Genomic DNA, 16,106 nt, shown 5'->3' with positions numbered 1-16,106 from the left:
ATGAAGTCAAACCAGCCATGCATAACGCACAACACCCACTTTATAACATGCATTGATTTCACGATAAATATTTTACATACATTTGTTATGAGATTGCATAAATAACGTGGATTCTGCTAAAGCAAGCGTTCTGCTCAGAACAAATTCAACAAAACCAATTAAAACTTACGGGACAGGCAGGTTTTATTTCAGTTGTCACACAAACACTAGAGTGCCTGCAACCTCATGTTGGGATGTAAATGTTTAAAAATTGAGGGACTTACAACTTTTATCTAGATTATTAATTAAAACTCATTTTTTGACAGAATTATCCTTAATCATATTGCTAGCACTGCTTAGTAATACAAGTGATATCTTACATAACATAAACATTCTCCGATTAATAATAAATCATGGTGCTTGTATTCGTCTTCGGTAACCGTTGACAGTCTGTAGATCTGAAACCCAATCTAAAGTTTACCACTGAGAATTCACATACTTTTTTTTATGTCTGCTTCAGTTTTCATTATTTATTATATGCAGATTAAAGACATAAATCCCAAGTGCTGGCACAAGAAAGTGAGAGTCATTGCATACTTAAGAATACTGAAAGCAGTAATCAACATGCAGGAACTGGGTCAGAGGACTCTTTGGCAATAGAAAACATCATTAACAAACATTTGGCCCAGATTTGCTAACCCTCACTAAACATAAACTTTAGTTTATATGCCTCTCAAACAGCTTCCTTCAAATTCACTCAGCGGGAATGTTTATCCCTGACAGGGCAAAAAGTCAGTGATTTTTCCAGGTCCCAGGTATGGAGCTGACACCTAAGAGGAGATACATTTATAAATAAAATGCCATTTGTAGTCTGTTGGCCTTAAAAATCTGTGCACCACATGAGGCTCATCAGGAGAAGGAAATCGCTCTCTGCCCTCTAGTGGCAAGTGAGTTAAATTATTCATTAAGTCCATTACAGTTTTGTTTTTAATAGCTCAATCAGATTTTTGACACTGAACATTCAGCATATAATAATAACTTATGAGCATTTGTGTATGTCTCAGGACTGATAATAATTAAATCTCTAGGCCATTTTACTGTACTGTCAATATTACTGGTGTAAACATCAGAAACGTACACGGATCAACCATAACATTATGATCACTGACTGGTGAAGTGAATAACACTGATTATCTCGTTATCATGGCACATGTCAGTAGGTGGGATATATCAGGCAGCAAGTGTACATTTTGTACTCAAAGTTGATGTGTGACCACCAAGGTGCCCAGGTGGTCATAATGTTATGGCTGATCGGTGTAGCTTGGGTTTAGCTGTTGCCTAGAGTTTCTAACAAAACATATTTGTAGCATTGCATATTGTCTGGACCAGGATAGGGGAAATTGTAATACAGGTCACATTCTGCAGTCAGATGTCAGCTCTGTCTATCCACAGCTCTCCCTTGCAAAAGGCATCAAAAATAAAAATACAGTAGCCTACATGAGCCGATCATATTGTGTGACCTTAACTTAAATTGACAGCACAGTGCTATGGCAGGCAATTCAACCAGGAAACTCTAAAAATAAACAGGTGATATTCGAAAGGTGGCTGCACATCAGGGCTCTCACATATCAGTAGGAATAAATAAAAAAGGCTGAGTGCTCCTCAGGGCACAGAACTGTACCAGCTGCCTCAACTGTGCTCTGTAATACTGACAAGCGACAAGGGACAAAAAGGAAAGATACAGCATCTGCTCATATTGTAACAGATATTTTCAACTGCCACTCATCATCATTTTGATCTTCAGTGGATACAATATAACATTATTTCAACCTGAATCATAAACTGGTAAAATTATTTGTTCTACAGTATTTTAATTACTCTTTTGCTTCAGAATGGTTTTATTGAGAAGGTTTTGTTCATATGTCATGACTTTATACACTTCAAAAGACAGTCAAACTTTTGCTATTAGAAAAAAAAAACACAGTAAACACCAAGAATTCATGTTTTTATTCTCAGTTTACCAGCTTTAATGGATGAGATCGTGAATACTGCATGTTTCTTTTAAGTGACTTTACTTCTGTTCCTGTTCCAAACAAATGTCAATGTAGCTATACTTCATTAGCCATGATGCTTTCTCTGTTGAATCAAACAAAATGTTTAGTACATAAAAGTAGACAAATGTAATAAATAATCTAAAGGGTACCTCAGAAAACAAAAAAACAACGCAATACAATTTCCAAAAATGGCTGTTACTGTAAAAATGAATGGGTTAATTTTAAGTAGCTCCATTTTAAACTGACCCAGACTTGCAAGAGTACAGAAGCAGGACGTTTTTCTATGTATTATTAATGTCAAGATGTTGACAAATTTGTGATGTGACTGCAACATGATCTTTTGCTCAGAAATCCAATTCTGTGGATTATTGACTTTCTAAATTGCTATACTCGCTGTGGCTGTAAAGGTTTTACTGACTTTTTCTTTGTCTTGTTTTATGTCACGATAAACGCAGTCTTGAAATAAATCTGGTATGTGATTGCTTTCTGGGAAATTAATTTTAACACCTGGAGCCACAAAATTATTGTCTGATCATTTAAAACAAAATTGCCTCCTTGACAGAAGCTAAAAAAGTTGTATTAGGCAATTTGTAAACGTAAAGTTAAGCTTGCTGTTTAAAAGAGCTGGAAGAGATTACCTTCCTCTTGCCCCAACTGCATGAAGTGAGAAATAGAAAGTCAAGGAGGGACTTCCTCATATTTTAAAAGTGGTGTATACTTATTCATAGTCAGTCACTTGAAAAACAGTGTTGGTGTATAAACGCTATATTTAGAATCTTTTCACCACTTGAAAAGGACTGATAGCAAGGTAATCGCTGTCAGTCCTTTCCAATGGGAAACTGAAGCCATTATATCACTCTCTCCAAAGGACTCTTTTTGGTGGCTAGAATACATTTTGCTGTTGACCCCATCCACAGCAATTCATTGCATGTTTTCTCTGGGTGTTCCCCATCTTTAAAACATGTATGATAGGTTAATTCTCCAGTCAGTGCCCTTGAGATCTAGTAGTTACTGGCTTAGATCTGGATTTGGTTCCAGGGTGCAGTGGCTGCCCGCTGCCCATAGTGTTTAGGATGGGTTAAAATATCACTGTATACGTTGTACTGTATATGATTGTATATATGACAATAAAGTTTATTTTATTCTAAAAATGTACTTAAATACTAAATATTAAATACTCCATCTCCAACATGAAATGGAATGTGTTTTTTGTGTTTTAAAGTGATGTTATACATAGCATGTTGGGCTAATTAGAGCCATTTGGTCCATCTGTGTAAAACATGATAACCCATGGCCAGCTTTTAATGTTTAAAGAGGTTTCACAATGCATGCATTATGTATGTGAACCAATTAAATATTGTGTCTGTTCATAACATATTCCTTCACTGTACTGCAGGATAAGATGGTGCAGCACTGTACTGGTAAGTGTACAAACCAGACTGCCTTGCAGATGTCTTGCAATGAGTGTGATGAGATAATAGCTGCAATGATGATAATGATGACCACAAGTCCTCTAAGTGAGAGATTTGGTTGATTCAAAAAGGGGGGAATGTTTTTTTATCATACACTGAGTTCTCTCACACAAAATCACAAAAAAATCACACAAAAGCACAAACCTTTCTCCAACCTAACACATTCTAATTACAATGCCTACAAGATAAAGGCGGAAATACTGAATGTGAACCCATGATTCATACAGCATGATGCACTTTGAATGTGTTAGTCATCACAACAATGTCTTCTGACATTGACAGTGTCAACACCGGATGAAAGTGAGCTGTTGCCTCCAGAACAGCACTCAAAATGCACAAATGCTGGAAACGCAAAAAGATCTACAACATAAATATAATATCTTAAAAGGATTAAATGTAAGAAAAAACATCTATTTTGATATTGATATTAACTTCATATTTGTTAGTTGACTAACGTTATGAAATTTGTCTCAATATTGTCTATTGATTTTTCATTTGACAAACCTGACTGCACCGAATGCATTACAAATGTCATTCTAAGCCTTAACCTTAGAAAACTGCTCTTTCAAATAGATCACAAAATAAAATAGCACACTGAAAACATGAAACCATGCTCAATGTGAAATTGACAAAATGACTGACCTCCTTATATGAACATAAACATCAGCTGTACGGTGTGTTTTGATATTTTTGCCTATGGATGTGAAAGAAAGAGAATGATTGGTAAGAAACTTCTTAGCAACTGTACAGGCTCACACTAGCCAGCTGAAGACTGATTTTAAACATATTACATATTTCAAGGCTGTTTTCCTTCGACAGTAATTAGCCTCAATGGAAAAACAGAGCCTATTGGGGTGAAATTACTTCACATCTTCCACGCTCTGTGGCAAACTGTGTTTTTCAGGACAAGTTCGGTAACTCAAACTCTTGTGAACATTTATGAAAAAAAAACAGTTCTCACAAGATGTAGAAACATTGGACATGGTTGTGCTTTTCATGTGTTTCATTACTAAAGGGCAAACTTTTCACATGCATGTTTTGGTCTCAGTAGATCATGTCATTTGTTCTAAAGACAGCAGAGCCCCTGTTTGTTTTTATATCCCCAGGATCTACTATACAATGATGTTTATGTCTTCATTGTGACTTCAACGTGACTTCTTATGCCATACGGGAAACTTACGCAGTATCCAGATAGGTATGCCATAAGGCTTATGGCATACTTATCTGGAACCTACTGCAGCATTATTGCATCTTCTCCTGACTTCAGGAGTTTATAAGTCTTTAACTTTAGTCTCATAGTTTTTAGACAAATTTGTCATTTTATTAGACTTTGGATTTGATTGATTTTCTTCATTGAGCCATGTGCGTAATGACCCTCTTGTGGTGAAGGCAATCTAGTAATTAGGGTAATATTGTTAAGTCGTGCTTCTTGCTTGACTTAAGCAGGCCAGCTTTATACAATCATTTCGTATTAACACTGGATCCAGTGTGTTGCTAGTGTCAGCCCCACTAACAACTAGAGGAAGTAGAGCAACTATAGCAACTAAACACACGTTTCTAGGAAGCATCAAGAGACCAAATAAAAACTGAAAATTGTCACTCACATTCATCATGTTGCCAGAAACACATCTACCATTAAATGCTCATGCTGCTTCGTGACTGGAAGTATAACATGAGTAACCTGTTTGCTGATATATTTGCCAAAGCTGTCATGGGTCAGCTAGGACAGAGAGTGGCAGCAGGTAGTGGAGCTAACCAGCAACACAGAGGATGGAGAAGAAGACCCTGGGACACCTGAACCCAATTTGTTATACCTTGTATTTAAAGCCCTAGTTTTTGTTGCTCAGTGCTTGTCTTTGATTTTGCTTGGTGACACTGTGCGATGTTCTCAAGTAGCTTACTCTTTAGCCTTTTTAGTTTTTAGAGCTTTGGCGTTGTTTATTTTGCTCTTGAGAGGTTTACTTAATTTGTATGTCTGCCTCCAACCTTTTCAAGTAAAGACCTTGTGATTTTGACCAGCTTCTTCTTTTGAGTAAAATTAACATTACAGCAAAAATAAGTCAAACATGGATCCAGCAGAGGCAGAGATTTTTTGTTAAGTAATTTTTTCAGGAGGTCTGGAATGTGTTTATACAGGAAAAATCCAATCATTTGTTCAACTGGGGGCTGTGCTGACAGGCAGACAGGAACTACGGTTAACACCCTTACTGTCTTTCAAGGCTTTGTTGAGGATATTCTCAGGGATATCATTCATCAAACTGATTTGTGTTTATACCTGACATCTTAGTCTTTTTAAGGAATCTTGAGGAGCATGTGATCCATCTGAATGCCGGAGAACCCCCCAAAAAGTGGGCTCTCTTACCGTGCTTGAGGGGTATACAGCTTAAGTTGTTTGGGTTTCATAGAAATGTTGATCAGTTACTACCAGTGGCTTCAGGATTTTAATCAGTCAAACGAGTGAATAAATGCCATTTTAATGTCATTGCGCTCACAATCCTAACAGTTTGCCAGCCTACTAAATCTAAAAAGAAAACAAATGAGAAATGAACTATGATATAAGCCTTTCCTCTACTGTCATATTCACTTAACGTCAAATTATTCTTGGAAAAACGCCACTTTACTTTAACTGCCCATAATATGAATAAAAAGTAATCGAATGACTTTTGCATGAAAGTAAACAGTGGTGGGTTTCCTTCCTGGGAGTCTACCGCTACCACAGCACTTGTTACCCTGTGATAAAGGGGTTGCACCGCGGTGATGGCTGTAAATGCTTTTTCTGGGTTTTGAGCGCACAGTTTGTGCGAGAGGATGTGTCACCTGTTGATCTGACGTGTGGCTTTTACCGAGAAATGTGCAAGTCCTTATTGCCCCTACAGAGGAGAGAGCGAAAGGGGTGGGCACAGGATTGCATGACATGACATTACAGTGTCTCCAGTGGAGACTTTAGTGATAAGATGAGGATCCGACCAGTTTCCTCTCTGACAGCCGCAGCCTCTGGTTCTCCGTCGAGTGGTTCATGAGTAAATCACAAGTGGAAAGGTAAAATTCAGTGTTTATTTTGCGTTAGATTCGTTTATATGTGATTAATTAGGCCTACGTTTATAATCGAAATTGTCTCTTTAAGTCACCTGCAGTCAACTATTAATGGTTTTCTTTCTTACAAAAGTTAAAGTTTACTCAGATTTCAGATCATGTTTATGTCAATGCTAACTGTTTTGGATTTGCATAGGAAGAGTGTTTACAGTTCAACAGTAACGTGTTTTAACAATATCTTGATTTAAACACTGAAATACATAATTGCAAGAAATATTATTATAAATTAATGCTGAATTAAAATGCATTTTCCAAAGGAGTGTATTGCAATACAATTGAATAAAAAAAAAAAACAGTGTCTGAAACATCAGCCCTGAAACTTGATCTCACTTCCCCTCCTGTCTTGTTATTTCTCATTCATTATCAGTTGAGACTGTGATGCTGTAGCAGCAATGTCACAGCTGTATTACAGGAAAACCGACAACTCCTCATACAGGGACCGCATCCCCCTGAGGATCGTGCGGGCTGAATCTGAGCTCTCTGCCTTGGAGAGGGCCTACCTGGGGGCTGTTGAAAAGGGGGACTATGCTAGTGTGAAACAAGCCCTGGAGGAGGCTGAGATCTACTTCAGGATCAACATCAACTGCATCGACCCCCTGGGACGCACAGCCCTGCTCATTGCCATTGAAAATGAGAACCTGGAGATCATTGAGCTGCTGCTCAGCTATAATGTATATGTGGGTGATGCCCTGCTACATGCCATTCGTAAAGAAGTGGTGGGGGCTGTGGAGCTGCTGCTCAACCACAAGAAGCCACGTGGGGAGAAACAGGTACTGTAGATCCATGATAATATCCTATTTCTCACGTTCCCACAGGTTGTGGTTTATTGGAAACCTGTGTAGCTTCAGTTTAATTTTTGTGCATTCACAAAACTTATTCTTATTCTAAGCTTTTCTTTTTTGCTTCTGCAACAGAACCAACCTGCCCACACAATTATGCCTTATTTGATGACTGCACTGTGTACTGTATATTTGTACTTGTCACTAACCTGTGTACAGAGTTTCCCGTTTTCCTTTGTGGAAGTACTGATATTGCTGACCATGGTTAAGTTTGGGCAGAAGTGCCTCACTGTCAGCTACAAATTCTATTTAGACTTAGAAAAAAACACAAGTACAGTATGTGACACCTTTTAATCTGCTTCAATGGGAAACATTGTTAACTGTCCTGGTTAGCAACAAGTGAGACATTGTGGCAGATTTATAAATTCATTATCATCAGTTAGCCTAATATTAGATTATTAAATTGTCTTCCGTGAATCAATTTCACCCCTTACAGCAACATTTCCCAAATGATCAAAACATTTCTTGCAGAGGTGCTTTCTTCCGTGTCTTGTTTCAGGCACGGCTGTTTATTTTAGGAATCCAACTCTTATTTTCTGCTGGAAAGCTTCAGCACTGACACTCTGCTGCTGTGGGTATTTTTGCCACAGCTTTTACAAACATTACATTCTCCGTGGTTTGCAAATCAGGCAATTTGATAAAGCCCCCCAGTTGCTTGACATCTTTCTATGTTTGCTTTTCGATGCTGCTGGGTCTCTGTAATGGACTTGGGTGTATTCTGTGAAGAGAAGGAAAAAGAAAAAAAGAGTGTAGTTGCTTCCAACCAGGAAGATATTTTGAGGCCAGCTGAACCACAACCCATTAGCTGTGTGCTTGCTGTTAGATAAGATGTTTAGAGACCCAAGACAGATGATATTAGACCCATTTAAGCCAGTTCTTATCGTTCCTGTCAGGGTTAGAAGCTGCCAAAAAGGGGTTCTTTTGAGAACTAACTGATAAAACTGTACTGTACATTTTCATGTCTGTTCATATGTATGTCCTCTCTTGGCTTTCTGAAAAGGTTCCACCAATTCTGCTGGACAAACAGTTTTCAGACTTCACCCCAGACATCACTCCAATCATCCTTGCAGCCCACACCAACAACTATGAGATAATCAAACTTCTTGTGCAGCGAGGTGTCTCCATACCTCAGCCACATGCTGTGCGCTGCAACTGCGTGGAGTGTGTGTCCAGTTCAGACGTGGACGGCCTTCGTCATTCGCGCTCTCGTCTTAACATCTACAAGGCCCTTGCCAGCCCATCACTCATTGCCCTCTCCAGCGAGGATCCTTTCCTCACAGCTTTTCAACTCAGCTGGGAGCTGAAGGAGCTCAGCACGGTGGAGAACGAGTTCAAGTCAGAGTACGAGGAGCTGTCCCGTATGTGTCAACAATTTGCAAAGAACCTCTTGGACCAGACCAGAAGCTCCAAAGAGTTGGAAATAATCCTCAACTACCGTGACGACATCAACCCTTTGCTGGATGAGAATGGTAATGATCTGGCCCGACTGAAGCTGGCTATCAAATACTGCCAGAAAGAGGTAAGCTCTTTGTTGATTAGGATATGCTCTTTGTCAGATGACTGCTGTGGCCTACAGCGATACACCAGCAGTTTCTTTGTGCATGTCTTCATGGTGAAAAAGATAACACAAGTGAAGAAAAGTAATTTGTCTTGGTAGCACTGGTACTCATGGAGACTGCGTTGTTGCTGTATTAAACCCAAGTACAATCACAACAAGGAATAAGTATTAAATTATTTGAATAACATGTAGTGAATAACAAGAATGGTGCCAAGATACGCTGCAAATGGCTTGAGATGGGTGGAGATGTCCTTTGGGAGTTTAGAACAACATGTAATTGTCAGGCTGGCTCTTAGCAATGCATTACAGTAGCTCTCTCAGACAGTCCCATGACAATTGGATAATTGGGGATAATGATGGAATAAGTGATGGCCATGGCCATTTCCTGAAATACATACTCATAATATTTAAATTAGGGAGGGACACTCTTTTTTAACATTTTCTTTAGAACATTTATCCCCTGGATGCAATGTCAACTTTCTGTCATTTGTTATGGAATAGTGCCTCTAAAAAAATACACATTATAATCACACTGTAACAATAAGGATCAGCAATAATTTTGAGAATTACCAATGAAGTTTATAATATCTGTAAATGTATAAACTTTGCATTGATTTTTGCTTAACACAGCATTAGGTGACAACAATGAAAGTATAAGCTTGTAGAAAATTAAACCTTTGGTCTCAATTCACTGCATTTAGAAAACATTTATTTCTCTCAACAGTGGGAGGCCAGAAAATGTGGCATTATAGCCTTTTACTGCGTTTATGCAAGTAAAAGAAAGGTCAGGATTGTTTTGTTATTTGTTTCACTCACTAAAGAGACTGCTTATAGCTTTTGGGTCTTGTTTGTATACAGCAATTGCGTAGTATTTGCAGAGTTAATACCACCTGTGCACTTCTCATCTTCTATGTTCAGATTTAGTCTTGGTCTTGAGTTTTTAAGAGTCTTTCCATGCAGTTTTCAGTGGCTCAGTGGCTATTGGTGTATTGAACAAGATTTCTTTGCTCGATTTCAGACTGCATTTTACTCTGATCATGTACTACATACACTACTACTACCACTACTACTACTATTACTACTACTATTGCTAACAATACTAATAATAAAATAATAATAATAATAATAATAATAATAACAACAAAAACAACAGGACCTGGCTATGATCGGAACACACACATTACAAAAAGGAAAAGCTGTTAAAAATGTAACACTGGACAAAATTGGACACTGGTGGCTCTAAAAATAGCAGCAAGATGTCACTGTATGATGTCAAGTATAACATCGGAAGAGAGGAGAGTCTGATTTTAGTCTGACATTAATTTCTTCTCTTGGACTTGAGTGAGTTTTGACCTTCTTGACACCTGGATGCTTTGGAAACAGACGTGATCAGTTTTGGACCAGTAAAATCCTAGGGCAGTAATAAATACAACAAGACAAGCCTTTGCTATTCATCTTGCGTAGTTACATATTTGGTGTAAATAGCCCTAATCAAGAAACGAACTTGATAAAACAAAGAGCTTAATGGTTTCTCCACATTTGTGCTCGTGTTTTGAAGAACGGTAATAACTGCTCCAGTGCAGCTGTACACTAATTGTAGCAATTGTTTATGTGCTAGTTCCTATATTTAGTTCATGCATTTTGATGATCACAGAGTTGTTTTTCATTTCATGAAAAATCATGAGGACTATTGATGGTTTTTATGTAGTACTTATAAATTATGAGAATTAGTGTGTTATTCATGCCTCATATTCGGTATGATCATGACACTATGATTGTAGTCAGTGGATTTGCTTGTATAAAATTGGACAACTTTAATAACTTAAAATAATATATATATATATAAAACTAACTAGTCATGTGTGATTACATCTATGATTGACCTGAAGTTGAAGATAGCTACAAGTCACTCCTTTTTATTGTCCTATGAGCCAGGGCCACAAATATATATATATTTTTCTGATAGTCCTCTGTTACAACAGATGGTTTACGTTTGGGTGACAAGCATAGTGTGGAAAAAGTAGGAATCCTTTTTTGTATTACAAATTTGATAGCCCTTAAATTTTACAATGTATTATTAGATACATTTAAATATCAAAAGACACAAGAACACTTTAAAAAGAGCATGTTGCATAGTTTTCATTTCACGATACAATATTGAGGGAGTTGACCACTATTTGGATTAGACTGGAAGATGAGCGAAACCACGTACTCCCAACAATAGGTAGTAAGTAAGAAAAATGTATATAGGAGTGTGGATTGTTTGTCCTGCCCTTCCCTAACTGCGGAGAAGTGGCCATTAAGAGGTTGTTGTGTGCTGCCAGTATAGTATGTTGCTATTGTCCATGTGTCTATTTGACCAAACAACCAGACAAAAGAAAAGTCATCGTTAAGCTGGTTTGCCATTTAGGACTTCTCCAAAGAAAATGCAAGTGGTTACAGAGTTTTAATGGACTGCACAGACCACCAGCACTTACGGAATGTTATTAGTGGCAAAATCTTCCTGTAATGTATTCGGTAAAGATGTTTTCCTCTGTTCTTGTGCTGCCTTCTGCACTCAGTCACATGATAATGTGTTATTGTATATTTAAGTGCAAAACATGGTCTAGTCTTTTATTAAAAAATCCCATTGCTGTATGAGCAGTGTTTCCATGTACAGCGTGCATGTAAGGAAACATAAATATGTATGAATGTGCCTTAGGACATAATTAATACTTGTTTTTGAAGGGCAGAGTGGTGTGGCACGTGGTTGGGGCGATTTTAACCTTCCAAAAATGTCCTCAGACAAAATCCTGCCAGATGCCACCTTTTCCCTCCAGTCATGTTATGGCAGGTCAACATCTCACAAGGACAGATAGGAAACATTAAAGATGTCAGATTCTGCACTGATAGATGACCTCATCATCCACAATTTAATGCTATATAGTACCATAATGGGGATCCATTTGGCTGTAACTTGGTTAAGTTGAAATTAACTTCCATCACTATCCGCAGATGTCCAGCAGATGCTTATATTAAATCTCACAGGGCAGATACAATGTGTATGGGAAACAGATTTGACAATCACTTCTTAACCGAGGATTAGCAAAATGTTTGCCCACTTGTGGGTTAGCAACGTCTGTTACCATTGTATATTAAGCAAATGAGAAATAGAGAAAAAATAGAGAAAAATGTTTTGTGTATGTTTTTGTGTACTGTTTGCAGGTCAGGGATGGGGAAGTTTAGGTATAATGGCCTTTTTTCTAATTTGTCCATCATTGTCTGAATGGATTTCTAAGACCAAGAGGTAAATAAAGGAGAGTTTAGTTAACATGTTTTTCTCTTTCTTTCAGTTTGTTGCTCAGCCCAACTGTCAGCAGCTGCTGGCGTCTCGGTGGTACGATGAGTTCCCAGGCTGGAGGAGGCGTCACTGGGCAGGAAAGCTTGTCACGTGTATCTTCATTGGCTTCCTCTTCCCACTCTTATCCTTCTTCTACCTGATCTCTCCAAAGAGCCGCTATGGCTTATTCATCCGTAAGCCCTTCATCAAGTTCATCTGTCACACTGCTTCCTACCTGACCTTCCTTTTCCTGCTCCTCTTGGCCTCACAGCACACAGACCCTGTAGACCCGCACATTCAGGGCCCACCACCTACCTCTGTGGAATGGATGATCCTGCCCTGGGTGCTTGGTAACAACAAACACACGCACACACACGCCACGTCATGTTATCATGCACTGTTGTACATCTATACACTGTAGTCACACACATCTGAAGAAAGTCAAACAAAGGTGACCATGACCCTATGTATCCTATACTGTATGATCTGGTCTGCTGTTTCTCACATTTCTTGTGGAACTATATTTGAGTGACAAATGACCTCTGTTGTTTGCTCATTTCTCCAAGGCTTCATATGGACTGAGATCAAACAGATGTGGGACAGTGGTTTCCAAGACTATATGGATGACTGGTGGAACTTAATGGACTTTATAATGAACTCCTTGTACCTTGCAACCATTTCACTGAAGATTGTTGCCTATGTAAAGGTACTGTACATTTTGCTACGCAAGGTGTTTGACAGACACCGATTCAGAAAAATTTAAGAGGAAAATTTAAATAAATGATATATTTTATCTCTGTATATTCTTGTATTTATCAGTAGAAAATTCAACTTGTGTGCTGGAAAACCTGAAATATTGCAGCATCAGTTTCTCATTTTCATTGTTCTTTTATTATAATTATTTTTTTTACAGTACAGTGGGAATAAACCCAGATGCACCTGGGAAATGTGGCACCCGACTTTGGTGGCAGAGGCATTGTTTGCCATCGCCAACATCTTCAGCTCCTTGCGCCTCATCTGTCTTTTCACTGCCAACTCCCATCTGGGCCCCTTACAGATCTCACTGGGCCGCATGCTCCTGGACATCCTCAAGTTCCTCTTCATCTACTGTCTAGTGTTGTTAGCCTTTGCCAATGGCCTCAACCAGCTCTATTATTATTATGATGAAAAGATAGAGGATAATAAATGCAAGGGTATTCGCTGTAGCCAACAAAACAACGCCTTCTCAACGCAAGTTCTTAAATAAATTGTCCCTGACAAATCTGCATTGTTAATAATTAATATGTTTGTTTTTCAGCAGCACATAATGTAATGTATGGTTGTTTGCTTTTCAGGCTGTTCGAGACGCTGCAGTCCTTATTTTGGTCTGTATTTGGCCTGATTTCCCTCTATGTGACCAATGTGGAACCAGATCATAGATTCACTGAGTTTGTGGGCACTACCATGTTCGGCACGTACAACGTCATCTCCCTGGTAGTGCTTCTGAACATGCTAATTGCAATGATGAACAACTCCTACCAGCACATTGCTGTGAGTGGTGTAGCTTATCTATATTATAGTTTTACCACACTAATTTGTCTTACAGTCCTTTGCAGAACATTTTTATTAATTGATATTTGTTTTGCTTTTCAGGATCACGCCGATATAGAGTGGAAATTTGCAAGAACAAAATTATGGATGAGCTATTTTGAAGAAGGGGGAACTTTGCCATCTCCATTTAATATAATACCTAGTCCAAAGTCTGTTTATTATGTAATTGGATGGATAAAGACACAATTGTTTAAGAGACAAACCTTAAGACTTGAAACCTTCGAAACTTTGGGGGTAAGGATCTTCCAAAGATTTGCTCTGATATGTGTTGTCACCACTGCACTCCATACATTTTCAATGCTTGTCTGGTATTGTAGCCTCAAAGCGAGCGGCTCCAAAATAATTAAGAGTAAATTAAATTACCTGTTCTATTCAGAAATTAATTAGGCACCAAGTTAATGTATCTCGAAAGACCTCTTATTGAAAAATTGCAAGTAGTGAAAGGACAATTTAACCCCCCATTGCAAACATAAATAATGTGTTGCTTTGTTAATGGACCTGTTTTGTTTGTAATTGTAGAGACGTGCAGCCGAAAATGTAAGAATAAACCATGAGTATCAGGTAGTAATTTGCTCTCAACAAGTTTTGATGTTTTTGAATTAGATTAAACTTTATTGCCTTATTAAAAATAATTTGCATATTTTTTAGGAAGTATTGAGGAACCTTGTGAAGAGGTATGTGGCTGCAATGATCAGAGATGCAAAGACAGCGGAAGGGTTGACAGAAGAAAATTTCAAGGTATTATGTAGTTATTCGATATTGGAACCTCAATCACTGATTTTTTTTATTACTGTGTCATCTCTGCTATTGTTTAATTTCTGTTTCTCAATAATTGATAGGAGCTTAAGCAGGATATCTCCAGCTTCCGCTATGAAGTCCTGGGAATGATGAAGGGTAAACCTCAAGGGGTGGTTGCAGGTAACGTTGCAAGCTCCACCTTGGCTTACCCTGGAAACTCATTCAAATATTCTCCAAAATTCCCTACTGATGAGCCTCAACAGAAGCTGTATGTATTTGATGTAACCACCACCACCTTGCAGAGCGGAGCTGCAATCACCAGACAGCCTCACAATGAGCTATCCATAGAGGTCACAGATGCTGGGTCCCTCCATAGGCGGAGCAGAGCCCCCTCTCAGAACTGTGATGAAATACAATCATTGTCAGAGGAAGATACGTTTGGATCTGCAGGACAAAACAAAGAACAACTTCAGACCGAGAAAGAGATTGCAGAAGTCTTACAGGAAGTGGAGAAGGACATTCAGGAGATTGAACATTCTTACAAAGAGCATTCCAAGGAAGTGAAAAATGGGCCAAAAAAATATAAAAATTAATCTGCAACTGAGAAATGTTAATCATGTTAGTGAGTTTTCAACATTTAAGATTTCATTTTCATTCATTCATCTACTAGCTGTAAAATAGTCCATGGTAAACAGTCCTGTAGTTAAATATATTCTGTTTAAATAATCATGTATCTTGCAATGTTTATAATGGCATAATTATATGTTATCTCATTATATTACATGCAGTCACCTCCGATTGATAGAAGATACACAACAATACTGGGTGAGGACTGACCGCAGTAAGTGCTGACTCTATGCTCAGGGAATTTTGAAGCAAGTTAGTAATTCATGTTTTACCTTGAGCATTTAATTCCAAAGAACCCTGAGACCCTGCTGCTTTTCCTCTCCTCTTCCACCTTGAACTGTCTTCTTACTATAATTATGCAAAAGAATCATAAATCTCTTTGTCTATAGAAAAAGTATTACTCCTCATATGCGGGCGCCTATGCTTAGTCACACATTTGTGTCAACATCTCATTTAATCCAACATTACCAATCTAACCTGTGTAGAGTGAGAGGGAAAGTTTTACTCCTTATTCTGCAAAAGAGGCTTGCAATGAGATTTGTTGCAGGATTTAATCCTCACATGTGCGCCATATACTATATCCACCAGGCATAAAGGCCCTCTTGTGATTTGTTTGTTGCTGTGCAATTTTGTAACTTGTAATGTAATGAAATTACTCTGGAATTAAATAAAAGAGAATGCTAATTCAAAAAGCAGTGTTTATTACTTTTTAAAAATTACTTTACAAGACAACATGTTCTCCCCTCTCAGCTTGGTGTACTCTTACTCTTTCATGCATACTAACAGAAGAGTAGATGGCACAACAACAGAGAAGAAAACTTGCATTATTTGGCCTGT

The 16,106-nt window shown here is 38.2% G+C and overlaps 1 protein-coding gene across 2 annotated transcripts; it reads left to right on the top strand.

Moving 5' to 3' along the window:
- The first annotated feature begins 6,275 nt into the window (after positions 1-6,275).
- Positions 6,276-15,961, top strand: trpc4b (transient receptor potential cation channel, subfamily C, member 4b). Of its 2 annotated transcripts, XM_051397194.1 has the most exons (12): positions 6,276-6,544; positions 6,966-7,368; positions 8,438-8,956; positions 12,328-12,664; positions 12,881-13,020; positions 13,228-13,544; positions 13,649-13,844; positions 13,947-14,138; positions 14,424-14,465; positions 14,553-14,642; positions 14,744-14,822; positions 14,945-15,119. In XM_051397194.1, the coding sequence occupies exons 2-12, from the start codon at positions 6,991-6,993 to the stop codon at positions 14,977-14,979; spliced, it is 2,325 nt and encodes a 774-aa protein (XP_051253154.1). In that variant the 5' UTR covers positions 6,276-6,544; positions 6,966-6,990; the 3' UTR covers positions 14,980-15,119. The 2 variants fall into 2 exon arrangements, with proteins under 2 accessions (XP_051253154.1, XP_051253153.1); XM_051397193.1 differs by having other exon boundaries at positions 6,290-6,544; positions 14,744-15,961.
- The last annotated feature ends 145 nt before the right edge of the window (positions 15,962-16,106 follow it).

Source organism: Dicentrarchus labrax, unplaced genomic scaffold (assembly GCF_905237075.1).
Source record: "Dicentrarchus labrax unplaced genomic scaffold, dlabrax2021, whole genome shotgun sequence".
NCBI classification, from domain to species: Eukaryota; Metazoa; Chordata; class Actinopteri; family Moronidae; genus Dicentrarchus; species Dicentrarchus labrax.
The sequence above is the reverse complement of the archived record's forward strand: the minus strand, read 5'-3'. Positions and strand labels throughout refer to the sequence as shown.

What these genes read in the sequence shown, in the direction of transcription:
- trpc4b (XM_051397193.1), top strand. Translation starts at nt 6,991, where the DNA reads ATGTCACAGCTGTATTACAGGAAAACCGACAACTCCTCATACAGGGAC. An exon ending in AAACCTTCGAAACTTTGGGG is followed by an intron (nt 14,139 to 14,423) that starts GTAAGGATCTTC and finishes TTGTAATTGTAG; the next exon opens with AGACGTGCAGCCGAAAATGT. An exon ending in TGACAGAAGAAAATTTCAAG is followed by an intron (nt 14,643 to 14,743) that starts GTATTATGTAGT and finishes AATAATTGATAG; the next exon opens with GAGCTTAAGCAGGATATCTC.